Source organism: Priapulus caudatus, unplaced genomic scaffold (genome assembly GCF_000485595.1).
Source record: "Priapulus caudatus unplaced genomic scaffold, Priapulus_caudatus-5.0.1 Scaffold584, whole genome shotgun sequence".
NCBI classification, from domain to species: Eukaryota; Metazoa; Priapulida; class Priapulimorpha; order Priapulimorphida; family Priapulidae; genus Priapulus; species Priapulus caudatus.
Window position 1 is genome coordinate 82,326 of NW_014577645.1, and position 14,926 is coordinate 97,251.

The 14,926-nt window shown below is 45.4% G+C and overlaps 1 protein-coding gene across 1 annotated transcript in view; it reads left to right on the forward strand.

Annotated features, from left to right (window-relative positions):
* LOC106811862 (ER degradation-enhancing alpha-mannosidase-like protein 3) overlaps nucleotides 1-14,926 on the forward strand; it is a 68,715-nt gene that overhangs the window by 14,444 nt on the left and 39,345 nt on the right. Inside the window, exons 4-7 of the mRNA XM_014815581.1 lie at nucleotides 1,016-1,168; nucleotides 2,163-2,316; nucleotides 2,839-2,947; nucleotides 5,181-5,303. Of these exons, the coding sequence (XP_014671067.1) occupies nucleotides 1,016-1,168; nucleotides 2,163-2,316; nucleotides 2,839-2,947; nucleotides 5,181-5,303 (539 nt within the window). The remainder of the gene's footprint in view (nucleotides 1-1,015; nucleotides 1,169-2,162; nucleotides 2,317-2,838; nucleotides 2,948-5,180; nucleotides 5,304-14,926) is intronic.

Here is a 14,926-nt window from a genome sequence, read left to right on the forward strand (position 1 = left end):
AATTAAGTTTAAACTTTTAACCTTAACTTTTACTTTAACTTTACCTTTACTCTACTTACTACTTCTACTCTCTATCTCTCTCTCTCTCTCTCTATCTCTCTCTCTCTCTCTCTCTCTCTCTCTCTCTCTCTCTCTCTCTATATATATATATATATATATATATATATATATATATATATATAATATCAGGGGTTAATAATGACAAATTAACAGGGGTAGAAATTAACTTTTGAACAAGGAAGTCCAACGGAGTCCCTACCCTCAAAACGAGGGAGTCCACAGTCTGAAGTTCAAAGCCAAAGATTTTAACAATAGCGCGTGTGCTTATTTTGAACTTATTCATGCGGTTGCACGTCTGCCAAATTGTATTTGGACATAAAAATACGGCAATTCCGCGAGGCCGTGCTCTGGTACGAACTCGTTAGTATATCAGAATTTTCAGGGAGTCACACGGACTCCTGCATATGTCAAATCAGGGAGTATTTGACTCTGGACTCGCGTTAATTTCGCAGTTCGCACCCTGCTTAACGTGACAGCTGTGTTGCATTTTATGTTGCAGGTGTGTAAGTTTAAGGTGTTTGATCATGTTGAACCATTCATTCGAGTGAATGTTTCGATAAAACGATACCTAACTAATATCTAAGTGCTCACACGTTTACACATTGGTGTCCTGGTACTAATGTCCTGATTTGCATAGTACTTGCTACTTCTATATCGAATGTTACACATTATGGCAACCTCTAGGTTAAGTCAACATGGTCTTTTGTACATACACACTGGGAAGTGCAATTGCCTCTATCTAATCAGTTTGATACCTCTTATGTATATTGCATTTTGTCTCTATTGTGAGAGCATGTTACTATGTAAATTGGGAATGTTTAATCAGATGACTCTTAAACCACTCGGCCCCCCCAAAAAAATTTGTATGCCACGTTTTTAATTATGGGTATGTCGTGTGTTCATCGATCGGCGGGTCGTATCTTGATTTACGATTTTGCTAATTTGCTGTTTGCAGTTTTTCGTTGTCACTGATTGACACGCTGGATACCCTCATTGTTCTGGGAGACTTTGATGAGTTTGAGAGCGCCACTAAGCTAGTAATTCGTGATGTTACGTTTGAAACCGACGTTGTAGTGTCCGTCTTTGAGACCAACATTAGGGTGATGGGGTAAGTATCGCTGAGAGGGTCTATGTCCCCCAGGGTACTGTCGGAACGTACCCTGGTACTATCTAATATGCCGGACCGTACCTCGCCTACTCCACTAACGAGTCTAGGGAGTCGCCTACGCCTACGCCTACTCCCTAACCCTAACCCTAACTCTAACCATATCAGATAGTTACCAGGGTACGTTCCGGCAGTACCCTGGGGGACATAGACCCTATGAGCATAAGTATCATGATCCTCCTTTATCTTTCGTCCATCAAAAAATGGTATTTTGATTTCCTCCGTTCTAAAGTTTGGCTGTTTATAATTTAAAAAAATGTTCTCTATCTGCTATTTAATATCGTAGTGGGTGTATCCTAAATTCCTTAGCTCATAACTTGAGAATTAAATTGGCCTCTCTGAACCACCTCCTCAAGTCACAAGTGAATTTTTCTCGTTAAAAAACTGAGCTTACTATCTTAGTTTTAATAATGCTGTTTTGAATTTTTTTTAGTGCCTCTATAAATATCGTGGTTGCCGTTTTACGGGATACTATCTATTAAATGTTGGAAATAGATATTGAATCTGTTTTGCTTGATATGTGAAAGTCACTATTATATGATATTGTATTAAGAAAAGACATTTTCATATATTATTTATACTGCTTCCGGGTCTGCAATAATCTGTTGTAATTCGAGTTACCTACATGCCAAGACTGTCTATATATATATATATATATATATATATATTATTGTTACTCTATGCACATTTAGATTGACATGCCATGTACTTGTGGAAGATGAAATCCACGCAAATCCATCGAATTGCACACTATGATGTAAAAATCTGATCAATCAGTGCGACTGTGTTCCCTTGGGCCACGGTTACCACTTACCAGTGCTTACTTGGGCATGTACATAATTTCAATCTAGGCAAATTGCATTCATGGCTGCGAAGGAAGAACAAGATGCTCACACATGTCGACGACGGGACCATAACCTACTGTACTATTGTTTAGGGGCCTGATTAGCGGTCACGTGTTTGCTGCCATGCTGCGGGACACCAGGGGGCGCATGGTGTGGTACAGGGACGAGCTGCTTCTGCTTGCGAAGGATCTCGGATATAGACTACTGCCGGCCTTCAATACGACATCGGGCATGCCACTGCCAAGGGTAAATGTCAACAATGCCAGGAAAGGCACCCACTCACACGATTCTGAATGACCACGTGTGTAGTTAGTGATTAATTTCTGCAGCTTCTAAAATAGCAAATGTGTGTTTCCATGGTGACGGTTTATTTCATAACGCTTGCAATATTTCGACGCTAACAAGTGTCGCGAATGCGTCGGTTTTATGGAAGCACCTTGTTATGCTTGCCGGCAATAAAGTTCTATATGATGGCAGGCGTAAATCATGCCAGAGTGATGATATTTGATGTAGCTAGCATTCGCACGGTAGACAGACACCTAGTTATTCATGCCATGGCATTACAGTAACTGCTCAGTCCCTGCGAAGCTCTCTTTCTGTAGCGTACAGACGGGCAATTTAACTTGTGATATGTGCATTTACATTACTATCTACCAAAAGAGCTTAAAAATAGCAGAAGCGAAGTAATGCAGAGATTCTGTAACAAGCAAGAGGAATTGCTGTTTCGATACACATCACAGTGTGTGTGTGTGGGTATTTCTTTTTCAGGTGAATTTGAGGTACGGTCTGAAGGGCTTGCACAAGGTGGAGCACGAAACTTGCACTGCCTGCGCTGGGACCATGGTGCTGGAATTTGCAGCCCTGAGTAGACTCACAGGTGATGTATAGCTGTCAGAAACTGTAGTTGATGCCTTGGCTTCGAGTACTCGGGAGACGTGCCGGCTGAAATTTGTGTACGTTTATAGAGTCTTGTAATTCACTCAGAGGATTTTAAGAGTGAATAACATCGGCCATCTATTATTAATGTGGCCGTTAAAGGTTTTGAATGTCTGTAAGTTTACAGCGATGCGAGTTGATGTCAGTCGTAATGCTTACATGGCATTTATCCCCTTGTTGGTTTTACGAACGCATGGCATGTGGTGATTTCCTAGTTTGGGACCAGAGTTGACATTTGTGATGCAGCAGAAGAGGCTGAAAATAAATGACAATCATAAGTAAACGTGCAAGACAAAGCAGTGACTTCTTATCTGAGTATATGAATTCCACCAGCATTTATTGATTGATCACTATGGCAATCCAGGCCGCACGTGATGCATTGCTGTATGATATTATGAATATAAATGACCTAGTAACTCGATCAGCAAATTTGTTAATAATACTAGTCTGTCGCGATGTATAATTAATAAGACGTATTGCTTGATGCGTAGAATGGATAGAAACTGCATCCCAGGACAGAAGGTTAAATCTCGTTATGTGTAACTGTGGTTAGACTTAATTGCTATAAAGATGTGGTTAACGAGTCTACCTGTCTACGTGGCGAGTGATATGTGAATTGTAGGCGGGAGAGCTATAATACAAGCTAATGACGTGGTAAACTTGTCTGTTAGCATGTGACTAGCACACCTGTGGCTTGGTAAATTATGCGTGTGGGTGGGCAGCATCAATAACAACTGTCGTGGAGGCGACAGCATCTGCTGTGGGGCTGTTAATATTGTGTGGGGCTGTTAATATTGTCTGGGGCTGTTAATATTGTCTGGGGCTGTTAATATTGTGTGAGGCTGTTAATATTGTGCGGCACTGTTAGTGTTAGTATTGTACGGGGCTGTTAATATTGTGTGGGGCTGTTAATATTGTGTGGGGCTGTTAATATTGTCTGGGGCTGTTAATATTGTCAGGTGCTGTTAATATTGTGTGAGGCTGTTAATATTGTGCGGCACTGTTAGTGTTAGTATTGTACGGGGCTGTTAATATTGTGTGGGGCTGTTAATATTGTGTTGGGCTGTTAATATTGTCTGGGGCTGTTAATATTGTGCGGGGCTGTTAATATTGTCTGGGGCTGTTAATATTGTCTGGGGCTGTTAATATTGTCTGGGGCTGTTAATATTGTCTGGGGCTGTTAATATTGTCTGGGGCTGTTAATATTGTCTGGGGCTGTGAAACTGAAGCCACACATCGGGCTGTTAGTGCCGCCGCCGCCGCTGCAACTGCTGAGCTGCTCTAGTAATAGCCATTACTTGGCGAGATGAACACGGATGGGGAGAGATGCGGCTCAGCTAGGTGCCTCGTTGTGCGGATTCTCCGCTTATGCCGTGCACTCGCGACGCCGGTATAAATGCGTTCCGCGGGAGCGACCGGCTATTAAATATTGACGTGGGATGAGGTCGACGGCGCTGTCTTGTCGGCACGGAATTCTAATCGCGTGGCTCCATCTTAGCGGGAATTGCGGCCTGCGTTGTGACGAATTTTGCGGATGGCAGTTTCTCGACGCAGGGAAAACTATTCGATGAAAATTGCGACCGTGCCCGGCTTAGGCTGTCGCATTCCGCTAACGCCGGCTCTTAAAAACATGGCCGTGGCTGGAGGTACGGCAGCTGTATCCACGATTTACGAGGCTGGAGGTACGGGAGTCCATTCGCTTTCATACTTAACGAGACAAAGATGACAGCGGATGGCAGCAGATTTCGAAATAATGCCTTGGAAAATAAATTCACGATTTGAGAGTTAGGAATGGTATTAAAATGAACATTATTGTAAACTTTACATCAGAAGATCGCAAATAATTGCCTCAGCCCTCAAACAAATGCCAAAAAGGGGCTTGAACGGACGACGGCCGCCGTACCTCCAGCCACTTCGTAAAAACATCCACTATAAAATTCCCAAGTAAGGGTCGCGCGACCGTCGGCGAGGAAATTCCGTTCTCGCACGCGCTCGGCTTTTCTCCGCTTCGTGTCTGTGCTCGTTGCCGTGTCTCGTGATTACGTCTAATATTATGATACAATAATATTAGTATGATGTTATCAGAAGTAGATAATAGGGAATGTTTCCTATTATCTACTTCTGATGTTATGATGAGTCTATAACCCCGATCTCTGATTGTCTGCCGTTTGCAGGAGAGCCGATATTCGAGGAGAAGGCGCATCGAGCGATGGAGTTTCTCTGGCAGGCGCGGCATCGGACCAGCCACCTCATGGGCACCGTGCTCAACGTGCACAATGGCGAGTGGGTGCGACGAGGTGAGCGTCAACTTTATTAATGGCTTAAGCGGGAGCCACACCATGCAAATCTATTTGCACGTCCACAGCGAAATTCGCATGGTGTGTCCACTCAAGCGCGGGCGAATTTCACTGCGAATTTCATCCGCACCGAAACTCGGAGCGATCAAACATGTTTGATATTTATGCTGCGGACGTGCGAATAAATTCGCATGGTGTGTCCCATATAAAATCGCAGCGAAATTCGCAAGGTGTGTCCGCTCAAGCGCGGGCGAATTTCGCTGCGAATTTCATCCGCACCGAAACTCGCAGCGATCAAACATGTTTGATATATTCGCTGCGGACGTGCGAATAAATTCGCATTGTGTGTCCCAGGCTTTACTCTGCGCTTGTTTACTCGCGTTTCCTTGATAGTCGCAGCATTTACGCGAGAGTTCGACATTTCCGTGAGAGTTCGCGGCAAACGATGGCGGCCGGCGGGGTGGGGGGGGGAGGACGAATCTCGACGAGCCGCGCGATTTCGAACGTCAATAACATTATCGTTAAGTCACTGCGGCGGGTTTTCTCGCGCCGTATTTACTCTCGCAGTGGGTATTGCAGGCGGCGTGGCACGCTTGCTCGCCTGCGTGCGTGCGTGCCTATGCAGACAAGCACGTATTTGGGTGCTAGCGTGTGGTTGCTGCTCACGACACATGCCGTTGCTCAGCCGCGGCGTGCGATATAGCACTGGCGATTGTTCCAATCAATTGCCTTTCATGAAGCGCGCGAAATTGATTTAATTGCTATGTGTCAAGTGTTAAAGCTGTAGCATGTCCAGATTTAGATGGAAATCTAGCGGTGGTGTGACAGTGAAATCTGGTCATCACTAGCTTCGATGCTGACATGTAACTAAGCTGTAAGCCGAATGGATGAATGCGGCAAAGGGCCTAGTGCGATCTACGTAGATGTCTTGTGTCAGCCCATGCTGTAAGTCGGGATATGCGTACTTCATTTGGCAATATTCTACTCTAAATTTGAATTTATAATGTTGCTATCATGTGCCGTGCTCCTACTCTCTACGTGTACTGAACATTTAAATTGTAATTATGCAAAATATCTTACACACAGCCATAGACGCACGTGAGTGCATGTGACATAGCTCTTCGTGTGCAGCCGTTTGCCCCACCACAGACCTCACACTTGCTCTGCTTGTGTAACAACCCTTTACTCTGACACTAGCTCTACCTGTGTAACTCTTTACTCTGCCACAGACCTCACACTTGCTCTGCTTGTGTAATCCTTTACTCTGCCACAGATCTGACACTAGCTCTACCTGTGTAACCCTTTACTCTGCCACAGATCTGACACTAGCTCTACCTGTGTAACCCTTTACTCTGCCACAGATCTGACACTAGCTCTACCTGTGTAACTCTTTACCTCTGGGCCACTAGTCACCTGTGTAAGCCCTTTAGCTCTGACACTAGCTCTACTTGTGTAACCCTTTACTCTGCCACAGAGCTGACACTGGCTCTACCTGTGTAACCCTTTACTCTGCCACTAGCTCAGCCTCTTTAAGCCTTTAACTCTGACATCGCTTGTAACCCTTTACTCTGGGCACATGATGTGACCTACTAGCTCTACCTGTGTAACCTTTACTCTGACACTACTCTTACCTGTGTAAGCCCTTTACATCTGACACTAGCTATCTGCCTATATCTCTGTGTAACCCTTTACTCTGCACACAGATCTGACATCTAGCTCTACCTGTGTAACCCTTTACTCTGCCATCAGATGCTGACAGCTAGCTCTACCTGTGTAACGCCTTTACTCTGCCACAGATCTGACACTGGCTCTACCTGTGTAACCCTTTACTCTGCCACTAGCTCTACGTGTGTAATCCTTTACTCTGCCACAGATCGTACATTAGCTCTACCTGTGTAACCCTTTACTCTGCCACAGATCTGACACTAGTTCTACCTGTGTAACCCTTTTACTCTGCCCAGATCTGACACTAGCTCTACTGTGTAACCCTTCACTCTGCCACAGGTCTGACACTAGTTACCTGTGTAACCTTCACTCTGCACAGATCTGACACTAGCTCTACCTGTGTAACTTTACTCTGGGGCCACAGATCTGACACTAGCTCTACCTGTGTAACCCTTTACTCTGCAGCAGATCTGACACTAAGCCTCCTACCTGTGTAACTCCTTACCTGCGAGACACTAGCTCTACCTGTGTAACCCTTTACTCTGACACTAGCTCTACTTGTGTAACCCTTTACTCTGCCACAGATCTGACACTGGCTCTACCTGTGTAACCTTTACTCTGGCAGCTACTGCTACGTGTGTAATCGCTTTACTCTGCCAGCAGATCGTAGCATTAGCTCTACCTGTGTAATCCTTTAACTCTGCCACAGATCTGATACTAGTTTCTACCTGTGTAACCCTTTACTCTGCCGGCAAGAATCTGACACTAAGCGTCTACCTGTGTAACCCTTTACTCTGGCCGCAGCAGTCTGACACTAGCTCTACCTGTGTAACCTTTACTCTGCACCGATCTGACACTAGCTCTACCTGTGTAACCTTTACTCTGCCACAGATCTGACACTAGCTCTACTGTGGTAACCCTTTACTCTGCCACAGATCTGACACTAGCTCTACTGTGTAACCCTTTACTCTGCCACAGATCTGACACTAGCTCTCCCTGTGTAACCCTTTACTCTGCCACAGATCTGACACTAGCTCTAACCTGTGTAACCCTTTACTACTGCCACAGATCTGACACTAGCTCTACCTGTGTAACCGCTTTACTTGCCACAGATCTGACACTAGCTCTACCTGTGTAACTCTTTACTCTGGCCACAGATCTTGACACTAGCTCTCCCTGTGTACCGCTTTACTCTGCCACAGATCTGACACTAGCTCTACCTGTGTAACCTTCACTCTGGCCAACAGATTGACACTAGCTCTACCTGTGTAACCCTTTACTCTGCCCAAGATCTGACACTAGCTCTACCTGTGTAACTCTTATACTCTGGCCACAGATCTGACACTAGCTCTACCTGTGTAACCCTTTATCTGCCCAGATCTGGACACTAGCTCTACTGTGTAACTTTACTCTGCCACAGATCTGACCTAGCTCTACTGTGTAACCTTTACTATGACACTAGCTGTACCTGTGTAACCCCTTTACTCTGCCACAGATCTGACACTAGTTCTACCCGTGTAACCCTTTACTCTGCCACAGATCTGACACTAGTTCTATCACACCGTGTAACCCTTTACTCTGCAGCAGATCTGAACACTGGCTCTACCTGTGTAACCCTTACTCTGCCACTAGCTCTACGTGTGTAATCCTTTACTCTGCCACAGATCGTACATTAGCTCTACCTGTGTAACCCTTTACTCTGCCACAGATCTGACACTAGTTCTACCTGTGTAACCCTTTACTCTGCACAGATCTGACACTAGCTGCTACCTGTGTAACCCTTCACTCTGCCACAGGTCTGACACTAGGCTCTACCTATGTGTAACCGCTTCACCTGCCAGCAGATCTGACACTAGCTCTACCTGTGTAACGCCTTTTACTTCTGCCACAGATCTGACACTACTCTACCTGTGTACCCTTATCTGCCACATATCTGACACTAGCTCTACCTGTGTAACCCTTTACTCTGACACTAGCTCTACCTGTGTAACCCTTTACTCTGACACTAGCTCTACTTGTGTAACCCTTTACTCTGCCACAGATCTGACACTGGCTCTACCTGTGTAACCCTTTACTCTGCCACTAGCTCTAACGTGTGTAATCCCTTTACTCTGGCCACAGATCGTACATTTAGCTCTACCTGTGTAATCCTTTACTCTGCCACAGATCTGAATAACTAGTTCTACCTGTGTAACCCTTTACTCTGCCGAGATCTGACACTAGCCTACCTGTGGTAACCCTTTTACTCTGGCCGCAGATCTGACACTAGCTCTACCTGTGTAAGCCTTTACTCTGCACGATCTGACACTAGCTCTACCTGTGTAACCCTTTACTCTGCCACAGATCTGACACTAGCTCTACCTGTGTAACCCTTTACTCTGCCACAGATCTGACACTAGCTCTACCTGTGTAACCCTTTACTCTGCCCAGATGCTGACACTAGCTCTCCGCTGTGTAACCTTTACTCTGCCACAGATCTGACACTAGCTCTACCTGTGTAACGCCTTTACTCTGCCACAGATCTGACACATAGCTCTACCTGTGTAACCCTTTACTCTGCACAGATCTGACACTAGCTCTACCCTGTGTAACTCTTACTCTGCACAGATCTGACACTAGTCTCCTGTGTAACCGCTTTACTCTGCCAACAGATCTGAACACTAGCTCTACCTGTGTACCGCTTCACTCTGCCACAAGATCTGACACTAGCTCTACCTGTGTAACCTTTAGTCTGGGCCACCACGATTTCCCCCCTTTGACACTAGCTCTACCTGTGTAACCTTTACTCTGCCACAGATCTGACACTAGCCTACCTGTGTAACCCTTTAACTCTGCCACAGATCTGACACTAAGCTCTACCTGTGTAACCCTTTACTCTGCCACAGATCTGACACTAGCTCTATCTGTGTAACCCTTTACTATGACACTAGCTGTACCTGTGTAACCCTTTACTCTGCCACAGATCTGACACTAGTTCTACCCGTGTAACCCTTTACTCTGCCACAGATCTGACACTAGTTCTACCCGTGTAACCCTTTACTCTGGCCAACAGATCTGACACTAGCTCTACCTGTGTAAACCTTTACTCTGCCACAGATCTGACACTAGCTCTCCCTGTGTAACCTTTACTCTGCACAGAATCTGACACCTAGCTCTACCTGTGTAACCCTTTATCTGCCCACAGATCTGACACTAGCTCTACCTGTGTAACCCTTTACTCCTGCCACAGATCTGACACTAGCTCTCCCTGTGTAAACCCTTTACTCTGCCACAGATCTGACACTAGCTTCTACTCTGTGTAACCTTTACTCTGCACAGATCTGACACCTAGCTCTACCTGTGTAACCCTTTACTCTGCCACAGATCTGACACTAGCTCTCCCTGTGTAACCCTTTTACTCTGCACAGATCTACACTAGCTCTCCTGTGTAACCTTTACTCTGCCACAGATCTGACACTAGCTCTACCTGTGTAACCCTTTACTCTGCCACAGATCTGACACTAGCTCTCCCTGTGTAACCCCTTCGCTCCCCACAGGGAACTAGAAGGGTGCACGCACGCAGAGCGAAAAGCTTCATGGGTAGGGAGGCTACATGCAACTATACCAGGTTCAATCATCCATGCTCACTTCCACACATGCGCGCGCACACACACATACACGCATGCACGCACCGTCGTACATGCGCGCGTACACACACATACACGCATGCACGCACCCGTCGTACATGCGCGTGCACACACATACACGCATGCACGCACCCGTGCACACACGTTGCGTGGCTTCTTCAGATAAGGACATGTATATCCATGAAAAAAGATAAATCAAATTTATATTGCTTTTTTTATGTTGCCGGATAATTATCATTGCAATTTTATGAAATATGGCAGTACGTCTGATGGGACATACAGACACCTATATAGTCAATATTCGCTAGTAAAGTTCTGTAGTTTTATAAATCAAAGGATGCATTTTTAAACCAACCGTTTTTAATAACGCATGATTGCGAGTCAGTACGGCGATTGAGTGTCTGACTGTTGGAGTACAGCAAAGCAAATTTCGCCAAGTTCAGCAAGCACTTGCGTGCAGCATCTTCATCTGCACTGCCGCAGCATATTAAAGAGGATGAGGAGACAAATTATGCCTGATAGCACTGCGGCGTGCCTTCATTGTACACACAGCTGCAGGTTACTATCATGTAATTATAATCCGAGTTATAATTATTAATGTTGTTATTAGGCCGGAGCATGTGAGCTAGTGTGCGTGGCGTACATGCGTGCGCGGCGTGCGCGGGGCCGTGCGTGCGTGGGCGCGTGTAGGCGCGGCTCACGCGTGTTGTTAGCCCAAACTAGCAAGCTTTCGTAGATCACACATATATAGGTTAACGCCTGTGTAGCATGCGAGGGTTAATGATGACAAATTGTCTTTAATTAACCCCTAGTAGGATACATGTCCTTGTTGCCGCTGACAGTGCATGTCGGTTGTGCGTGCGTGCGTGCGTGGCGTGCGGCGTGCGCGGGTTCTAACACGTGGCATAGGAGCTGCGAGGTATACAACGTGAGAGTCTGTAGTTAGTGAATGTATGCGTGTATGAAGCACGCGCACGTGAGCTGCTACATGAATAAACAGCACGCGCTAAAGGCAGACGCCTAGACGCGCTACATCTCTACGGAAGCTGTAGGGTTATCCCCGAGAAATATCATTCCATGCGGTATATGCACGCATCGAAATATTGCCCAGTTCGGGTTGATCACACGAACGACTTTTGAGAGACCGTTTAGAATATATATCTTGGTCGTGCTGTCGTTTAGGCGACTTGGATTGGAAGGAGGCCGGTAACGTTTACGATTGATGGCCCTCGAGGAAATAAATATGCTCAGTGTAATGGAAATGCTCGAGGCGGCATGTATAAAACTGCGTCGTATCGGGATCTGCATCTCGTAGTCCTTCCATGTTTGTGACGCATATACGCAGCGTGCGGCGTGTGTGCGGGCAGTATACACCCGCGGTTACGATTTCAATTGCCAGTAAAAAGTCGAACAGCAAAAAATCCGTTCAAGGTTAATGTAGACATCTTTATCCGGATAGCTGGCTTTAGATTGTTTTGAAATCGGCGAGCGAAGAGCGGAGGATATATAACAGCGAGAACGCTCCTTCAGGATGGTTGATGTTTTGGACTATAACAAGGCTTCTGCTAACAGTTATTCTATTGAAGCCTAGCTTGCCCGTATTGGTTGTATTGATTGTAGTATTAGTTGCGGATTTAGTTTCTTTCCACGTGGCAACGTTGCATCTCATTGTGAGGAAATTCGCTTTTTGAGGATGATAGGTTCCTCGCCCGCCGTTTCGTAAAGCTCGTTTCTTGGAAGCAATAAAGTAGTTACACATCTTTGGCAAATGAAGATTGCCGTGGCATGCAGTACGAGTAAGCACTGCTGTTTATGGAAGCATTGGTACTGCTAGCCTGCAAATCAATGATTCTCCTGAAGTGTATAGATAGTCCATACGGTCGGTCCAAGTGTGTTGATGCTTCCGTTTGGCAAACCCAAAGCATCCGCTCGCGTGTTTGTGAGTGCGTGCGTGCGTGCGTGCGTGCACATGTTGTGGCTGCTGTTTACATTATCCACTAACTAGCCTTTAGTATTTACATAGGGATCGTATTCGGACAAAATTTATTTCATTTTTAGCTCGCCTTGACATCGTCAAGATGAGCTATTGCCATGGGTTCGTTCGTGCGTCCGTCCGTCTGTCGCGTCTGTCTGTCAACTATTTGGCTACGGTCAACGATAACCCAAGAACCGTTTGACCCACATGTTTCAAATTGCATACAGTTGTTACTCCTATTGGAGAGATTTGAACGTCCTATTTTGGAGCACGCAGTCGACCTACATTCGAGGCAGGTTCACTTTTTGCAAAATGTAAATGGCATAAGTCAGTTCAGGTTCAATTGATTTTGCTCAATTCTGGTATGTGAATAATGAGGACTGGCCGCCAAAACATATCACACAGGTTTTGATTTTTTGTTTTGTTAATTATGCAAATTAGGTAGATTTTGGCAATTCGCTATGCATTTCAGTGTCCTGGCCTAACGGTCAACGATACTCAGAACCGTTTGACCCACATGTTTCAAATTGCATGCAGTTGTTAATCTTATGGGAGAGGCTTGAACGTCCTATTTTGGAGGCACGCCAGTCGACCATACTTTCGAGCCACGCCACATTTTGGTATGTGAATGTGTAAAGGCTAGCCCAAAAAGTTGTTACTCCTATGTGAGAGATGACAAACGTCTACTTACGTTTATTTCGTCTAACTGGTTAACAATCTACAACCTATATAGTGTAATATTGTGTTTTAGATTCTTCGTTACAGTAATTTGACGGGAATATTTTATTGTTTTTATTTGCACGATATTGAAATCCAAAATGGCGATCATTTAGGGTAGTGCATCTCTCGTCAAAGATTTCAGACTTTCAGATCTGAAACATATTACTTTGCATCAAACACTTGAATGCATATATCATTATCAAGAAGTATATAATGGGAGATATGCTATATAATGGGAGTTTCTCATAATATACTCTTGCTTTATATATCCCTCCTTCTTCTATACCACCCAAGGTGGAGCTACAGTGTCCATTGACCATTTCATTAAGCATTGCTGTAGTTTTCCTTTCTTGGCTTGGCTGCGATCGCGCGCTCTCTCCCCCTCTTGCCTCCCCCTCTCTCTCACCTCTCTCGCCTCTCCCGCCTCCTTTCTCTCCCTCCACCCCTCTCTCTCTCCCTCTCTCTCCTCTCCCCCTCTTTCTTCCCTCGCCTTCTTTCTTCCCTCCCCCTCTCTCTCTCTCTCCCCTTCCCTCTTTGTCCCCCTCTCTCTCCCTTTCTCCCCTCTCCCCCTCCCCTCTCTTTACCTCATCAAACACATCGTTCGGTGCTCGTTCTCTCCATGAACTTGATATATGCTAAAGTCCTCTAAAGTAAAACCATTTCACTGCAGTTATCGACTTTTGTTTGTACAACCACATAGTAACATAGAGTCATAGACCCACTCCAAAAAGGTATCCGTGTTTACTCGCGTGTTTTATGCAATTCGGAAAGGTTCTTTATGTAATAGAAAACTAGTTCTATACACATTTCAGTACACATTAAATGCTTGAGTACACAAATATTTTTCTAAAAATATGCTCTGTAAAATGGGGTTGAGTTTTCTATGCCAGAAAATACGGTAAGTTACTTCCTTACTGCTGTTGATAGGATTTAATGTTGTCTCACCAGTCACCAGGTAGTATGTTAGGTATGTTAAAAGTTAAAAAGTTTAATTCTTCCCGCGCCTATGTGGAACATAGGCGCATAGGGCGGTGCCTATCTTTGTTTCAGTAACACCGAGCTGCTTTCACAGTAAATGCTACAGTAGGGGGTTAGTCCACTGGTAGCACTGCAATTTAACTTGCCACACTCTATCTCTATTTGCTGAATATTAAGCAGAGAAGCCGTGTGTTACGCATTTTTCAAAGTCTTTGGTATGACCCGGCCGGGAGTTGAACCCCCGACCTTCCACATGCGAGGCGAGCACTCTATGTTAGGTATGAGGGGAGATAAATTCTCCGCTCGTGAACGTTGGTGCTCTCTTGTCTCCTATCACAAGACACCTGAGCGGTCGCGCGTGGCAACGTGGGAACAGCGGATTATGAAATTGACATGCTTGCTAATTAGCGAGGTCATTAATTAATCGAGGTGTGTGTGAGATGCTGGTGCACTCCCTGTCACTATAATCCTGTCATCTCTCGCGTGGGTCGCGGTAAACCGATGCCGGCACGATCAACTGATGGTGTCATGCCAACCCTGTTAGCCAGGGGAAAAAATCAGGGAGTCTCACCCTCACCGTCTGAGAGAAGCGAAAAAATGCTGGCAGGCGCGAAGCGCCCTAGGGGAAAAAACCGAAAATTTTGTTTTCATGCAGTGGT